General features: G+C 43.6%; 1 protein-coding gene across 3 annotated transcripts in view; it reads left to right on the plus strand.

Annotated features, from left to right (window-relative positions):
* Nucleotides 1-3,629, plus strand: part of AP1G1 (adaptor related protein complex 1 subunit gamma 1) — a 34,350-nt gene extending 30,721 nt beyond the window's left edge. For all 3 annotated transcript variants that reach the window (XM_014889527.2, XM_088172188.1, XM_088172189.1), the window contains 2 exons: nt 198-296; nt 2,379-3,629. In XM_014889527.2, coding sequence (XP_014745013.1) covers nt 198-296; nt 2,379-2,480 — 201 coding nt within the window. In that variant the 3' untranslated portion in view covers nt 2,481-3,629. The remainder of the gene's footprint in view (nt 1-197; nt 297-2,378) is intronic.
* The last annotated feature ends 3,234 nt before the right edge of the window (nt 3,630-6,863 follow it).

Here is a 6,863-nt window from a genome sequence, read left to right on the forward strand (position 1 = left end):
TACCTGGATCCTACTTGCATAGAAAGCAGGTGGGCCAATGAATGTGTTGTTCGTAGGGAGCAGCAAGATAAGGAATTCAAGAACTGCTTATTCAGGGCCAGAAACAGAACTTTGAATTTTCCTTGCTTTCTTTCAGTGCAAGCAAGTCACTTTTTACTTGATTATGCATCAAATTGTTTTCTTTTTGCTGTTTTCAGACATTCCAGCTGCAGCTTCTGTCTCCCAGCAGCAGTGTCATCCCTGCATTTAACTCTGGGACCATCACACAGGTCATTAAAGTCCTGAATCCACAGAAGGTGAGTGATTCCAAGAAGAACTGTTAAAGATACTGTCTTGTAATCATCAATTTAGTGCCAGTCAGGGATGCATCTCTGATGAGAGGTAGGGAGAGATGGTAGTGAACGATATGTTTTTCTTGGCAGTCACTTCAGTTAGAGTTAGGGAAAAGTTATGAAAAACACAGGAGGTTCTGGAACACAGGTTTGGTTTTCTATTTGGTTATACTGCTAAAGCAGTTTAACAGCTTTGCTACCTTGAATTCATTCACATCTTGCATCACAGTGGTTGTTAAGATTTAAAATGGCCAGAGGAGCTTAACCTAGTGTTTCTGTGGGTTGTAAAAGTGATGTTTGGGAGGCAAGATCCTGACACATAAAGATATTCAACATTTGTTCTTCCTGTCTGCAGTGGTATCAATTAAATGTTTTTACATAAAAAAGCAGCTTGATCCATATTCTTAAAATTGTCAAGTAGTCTCATTTGTTTTTAATGTGATGAGTATAGTTTTAAAAAGTTGATGGAAATAGTCTTTAGGTGTGATATAATCGTAATTCCATTTACTTTACAGCTTTCAGAGACAGGCTTCAAGACTAGGACGCAACAGATTTGAGGGGAGGGAGGGATGCGGCCCACATTTCCTCCTTAAGAGGGTTTGCAAGTGCTCAGATGGCATCAGAAAGAAAAATAAAATTGAGATCACATTTTCTCCTTTGAGACAGCCTTATGATGTTAAATTACTCTGAGAACTTAAAACATCTGAAGCTTTTCATAGGTTAAAACTTATGTACTTCTCTAGATGTAAAGTGTTTCTGCTAGATTGATGTGCAAGTGAGAAAATAATTCACAAGTTTCACCCCAAATTTCACTGAATGGCAGTCTTCTAGTGCAAATTTTTGTGGTTTCCATGCATCTCCCTTTATTTCTACGTAGTCTGCTCACCTCTGCCTATATTAAGCCACAAGACTAATTATTCTGTGTCTTATATACATCTGATACCAGTTTATCTGTGAAGCTGTAGAGCACCTTTCAAAGATCACCTTGAAAGTTATTTTCTGAACTTTGGAGGATTTAGGTGTTTTCCTGTAATGTGCCAGAATAGGATCCACAAAGTGAAACACACCTAGGGCAGTGGCATGCTTTCTTGTAGGAGTGCTACAACTCCTAGGAACACCTCAGAGTGCAGAAGTGCAAAATAGAGCCATCATGCTGGATTGAAACTAATGGCCAGTTTTCCAAAATGCCAAATAAAGCAAAAAGTGACAGTGATGATGTTGATCTATTAGTGATACATCATCTCTTCTTTATCCTCAGCCTGGCTGAAGCAGTCATTGTCTTCCTTTCTTCCTTCTGCTGTCCCTTTTTTGTGTTTGCCTGTAGGTATGGAGAAGAGAGACAGAAATGGTCAACTTCTGGCTTTTTACTTTTGGATTTTTGAGAGAGAGGAGAATAGGGAACCTGACTGGAGCATGCTATACTCCAGCTGTTTTTAAGGGCCACCTCATATCCGGGTGACAGCCTATGAAAGACAGGAAACAGACTCTCCAAGAGCATTGCCTTCTGCTGTAACTAAATGATGGAATAGCTCAGAAGTCACTTTACACTGCCATTTGGCTATTTCCTTCACAGTGCTGCTGAGCTGTGCAGTACTTGGAAGTTTCCAAACTACTGCATTGAATGGACAGCCCATCTCTCCCTGCAAGCCCAAGTGCAGTGCAGCAAAGATCTGCCACCTACTTTCTTCTGTTGTTAACAGGAATTTGAGCGCAGTTAATTTTGGTTTTAAGGTCTTCAGTGCTTGCAAGAGCAGGGCCAGTGCAGACTCAGATGTGGGTAGAAGCTGTGCTGCAACTTTTCTAAGAGCTTGTGAGTGATCTGAGAACTACAGTGGCTAATTGATGTCCTACCAGATTGAGCATTTATCTGCAGTGTCATAGCTCACCCTGCACACACTCCCAGCAAGTTCTTGCAGTCAGGAAAAGTCTGTGTTGAGTATTTGTGGGGTTGGGGGGTGGGGGAACTGGATGAGGTGAAAGTCTGTGACCTTTAATGAAGACCTGAATTTGTTTTGTTTGTGTTTGTTTCCCCCTTTTCACTTGTAGCAACAACTACGTATGCGGATCAAGTTGACATATAATCACAAGGGCTCAGCAATGCAGGATCTAGCAGAAGTCAACAACTTCCCCCCTCAGTCTTGGCAATGAGGCTCTGGCACCATTCTTACTCTCATCCCACCCAATCAAAAGAACTCTGGGAAGAAGGTTGTGATCCTTGGCAATCCCCCAAACTGCACCGTGGGCATGGGGAACAAATGAGACCTGCTGATGAGGAGGAATTTTCCTGAAGTGATTGCTGACTTTGAAGCATATCTGTTAAGACTAATCTCCTCTCCTCTGCTGATGAGGCTGGCGGCTTGTGGAGGCTACTCTGCACTCCCTCACACATGCATTCACAGCCAGAAGCAACATTCCCTTCTCCCCTTCCCCACCCTCTTTCCCTCTCAAAAAGGAATACAGCCTGGTTGGAAGAGAAGTCTGGAATTTCTAGCAGGGAAACTTTTCTTCTCTCTGCAGCAAGTGAGCAGTTGCTCCTTCTTTCTGCTGTCTTTTTTTCCCTAGGGTGGGTAAGGCGTGTTGTCATTCATTTCTAACTGGATTCCTTCAGGCATTTTCATCTGAGACTCAGATGGGGTCTTGGGGAATGTCAGGCTCCCCGCCTCTTTCTTCTTATATCCCCTAGGTCTTAAGGGGCTGGAGGCTTCTTATGACCTACTCAGTGCATTATTGTATACACCCACTTCTTAGTTATGTGCTGCATACCAAGAGCAAGTGAGGCCTTTGGAGTTCATCTGCAAACCTGGGACACAGTGCAGGAGAAGAGGTGCTGGTAAGAGTTGGTAAAATTGTTTTGGTGCTGTACTTGGAAATGAAGCCCTTACACCTGAATTGTCTTTCCTTCCATCAGTAGCCACAGCCATGCAGATTCAGAGTCTTCTGTAGCTTCGCCAGAAAGTGAAGTGAGTTATGAGAGATGTAGAGATAAAAGGAGCAGCTGATTTTCTACCACATACGGTTTCAAAGTCTTTCAACCTGTTAGTTGTGGTTTATGGGTAGAAAAGACACACTCAATTTTGTAGACCAGTTTCTGGGCAAAGGCTTTGCTCCTGCTGGGAGACTCATCAGAGACTATGCTGCAAAGTTGTTCTTCCTGGTTATTCCAGAACTTCTCGCAAATTTTATTTCCAGAGCCTGTTGTAGACCCCCCTGGGTTCCATTTGAGTTACTTCTGACTGGGATATTTGTGTTGTATCTGTAATATTGGCACTGAAATAAAGACCATGCAGTTTAAAGAGACCTTTTCCCATTTTTTTTACTTAGTTGATCCTTGCTCCCCTTTCAGAATAATGTGCCAGTTCAGGTTCAGACTGACAGTAACTAAGCTATGTTTTGAAGAGAGGGCAGTTGTTTGAGTACTTGGATCCAAAGGTGCAAGGTGTGGTTGGTACCCCTCTGAGCTCGCAGAAAGCTCTGTTCAGGCATGTCCCTGTGGGAACTCGTGGGAGGTGCTGCGATTCTGGGCAGTCCTTTGGAGGTGATGTGTAAGACAGACAAAAGCATAGTGTGACAAACTTCAGACGTTCAGTGCTCTTTAAGGTATATCTTAGATCTTCATTTGTGAGTGTGCTGGTAAGCTGAAGGTGGGGCACTTCTGCTTCAGTTCTGTTCTAGGGCTTTCCAGATCACTGAGTGCTCCGAGGACAAGCTTAGACGTAGCTTCTTGTGTCCACAGAAGTGTTAACACTGGGCTCCTGAACTTGCCAAAAATTTTGCAAGAGTGATCCACCAAGTGCTTAGGGAAAACTGAAGACCTGTTCTGCCTTTGAATTGGGAGCAGGAGGCCACTGAGGGTTGTTCGGTCTGGTCTTAACTGCATTAAGCAATATAATGTAGGACTCTCACTGATTTAAGTGCTGGTCCATGTGTAACTGGAGTAAATTTATCTTTTCTTGAAGGGTATTTTTGCTACCTTACCGGTTGAACTGGTTTGGGCCTTTGAATTAGCAAAGAGCTTTTTAGCTCCTGGAACTGGCATCTGTGCAGGGTTATAAGAGCTATAAGAACAATGTATGATTTCCTTAAGATTAACTTTGGGTTGTGGTAGGGTCATACCTTGGCTATCAGTGGTGAGATAAATCCTGTGCTTAGCTAGAAGCATCATGAAGCAGGCAGTTTTGCAGGAAATGGCTGAATCAGGGTCCATTTCTGGTGCTGAGCATTTAGCTTAATCGTTTTCACTGCAGTTGTGGCTATTCATTGTCCCACTGGCTCAAACTCAACGTTGAAGACTGAGCATGTTAAATCCATACCCCAGTGAGCTCTGGAGGTGTCCCAGATGAAAAGCTAATGGGAAGTCTTTGCCTTGGTTCCTGAACTCCTCATAAGCTCTCCCATCCTCTTCACAGAGTTGTACATGTTCACTCTTACTGAAAGCCAGCATCCCTCACTCTCCCTTTGGTTTTGCTGGGAAAGAGCACTGGTACAGGAAATTAGATGGGAAGGAAGAAGAAAATGCTCTCTTGCCTGGCCAATTTGTTGCAGCAGAGTTGGGAACAGTATATTTTGTCCCTCTTGTCCTGCTTGCTTTCTGTCCCCTCGAGCAGCTGGGGTTTGCTCTCTGTCTCTGGTAAGCTTGCAGGGTGAATTCTTTCTGTTCTTGGCTCCTTCAGCCGCCCTTGCACTGTCTGTGGGGAAATGGGCATTTGGTCATGTATTTGAGTCGGTCGAGCTGGAGGAGGCAATGCGTGTACCCAAAATACGTTTTGCAGGAAGCCATCCCTTGGCTATGAAGTACTCTTTTGTAGCAGCCAAACAATCCAGTTGTCCTTGGAGCTTTCCTCACTAAGGGATGGATGGATGCTGACCTTACACAAGAAGGCTTCACACCTTCCCCTCTCTGCAATACCAGATAATGCTGCTTGCTCCTTCACCCCCATGTGCATTTCGAGCTCTGTGCTGTTGCTGTGGTTTTCCTCTGGAGAGTACTCACATGGCTGAGGCACTCCAAGCATATGCTGAGTCCTCTTCCTGCCGGTTGAGTGAAACAGTTCTTAGAGCTCTGGTCAACGTTTTTCTTGCTCCAGTGTAAGGGGGATATAAAGGCAGCAAGGTATGGACTTCATGGCTAATCTTACTAGTGTCTTGCACGGGAGGCTTCAGAACTGGGAGACATTGGATGTCTTTTTTTCCAAGTGAATGTATTTAGAGTCAAGAGATGGCAGAAACAATAGAGGCCATAATGGGCCTGAAGGGGGAGGAGACGTGGAAAGGTCCTAAAAGTTGCCTTTGTCCAGGTCTTGGCACAAAATATGGCCTTGAACAACTTACTGAAGCAATAGCAGTGAAGGGAGTGTCTTTACAGTACCTTGGATCTATAACCCAGAAGATACCGAAGCAGCTGGGGAAGGCAGCGGTGCCTTCCCTAAGGCAGGTACTGGCTGTGAGCCGCGGCAGCAGTGACGCTGGTGCACTTCTGTGTGTTCATTTTCTACTTGGAGGCTGTGAGGGAAGGAGCTACTAGACTGCTTCCCTTTTAACTTTCACTCTATTCCTGTGTATTCTTTTCTCTTTTGTGATGTTGCAATTTAAATTTTACACAGAGCCCCATCCCACCTCTTTGACAGTATAGAGAAAAAAAGGCAAACGAAGAACTACTACAATGCAAACCCCCAACAAACCCACCAAATTTAAAGTGAAAAACATGGCTTTTGAGGCAGTATGCCTGTTGGCACTCAAAATTCTGGAGACCTATTTTTGAGATGTGAAAAATTTAAGTAAATGCTGAGTCATAGGTGAGTGAGGAGCTTAACAGATGTAAACATTTACATGGGATGCATTAGACTTCTGCTGTGTGTATTGTCTTTTGGTTGAAACAAATTATGAGTGACTAATAAAATGAGTCAATATTCAATGATTTAAAACGGTGCCTTGTTGCTTTCTGCAAACACAGTGGGATATAATGTTTTGATTATTGTTTGACCTTGGCAATGTCAGATGATGTAAAACAATAAGGCCATATTTTGAAAGAACTTTACAGGAAATTTTGGAGACCTAAGGTGAGTGGACAATAGCAAAACACTTGAGCAGTTCCTGTGGAATACCATTCTGAGAGAGAATGTGTTGGTTACGAGCAGCAATGCTTGTCCGGGTGCTAGAAAGGTGTGTTGGAATCTGAACACAAAGAATGTGTTTGGCGCCTGCTCTGGGAGCTCTTTAAAAGACCCCTTTCATACTCCATGTGCCTCTTGGACAAGGATTGTTGTCATATCTCTGTCCCCACATGTGCCTGCTTTGTGTTTTCTAGTCACAGTCACATTTCACTCGATGATCTCTCATGTCTTTTCAAACATGTAATTTTACTGTGGAGTAGGTGGCAGGCTTTTTTTAACCTGCTTGATTCTGTGGCTGCAGGATCAGAAAGAGTGGCTGCCCTAAAACATACTCAAATTCTTGTAAACTGTGTTATGACGAGGTCGTTGGTAGATGATGACATCACTAGTGGTTGATGACATTATTAGCAGCAGCCACTAG

Source organism: Sturnus vulgaris, chromosome 12 (assembly GCF_052056855.1).
Source record: "Sturnus vulgaris isolate bStuVul1 chromosome 12, bStuVul1.hap1, whole genome shotgun sequence".
In the NCBI taxonomy this organism is placed as follows: domain Eukaryota; kingdom Metazoa; phylum Chordata; class Aves; order Passeriformes; family Sturnidae; genus Sturnus; species Sturnus vulgaris.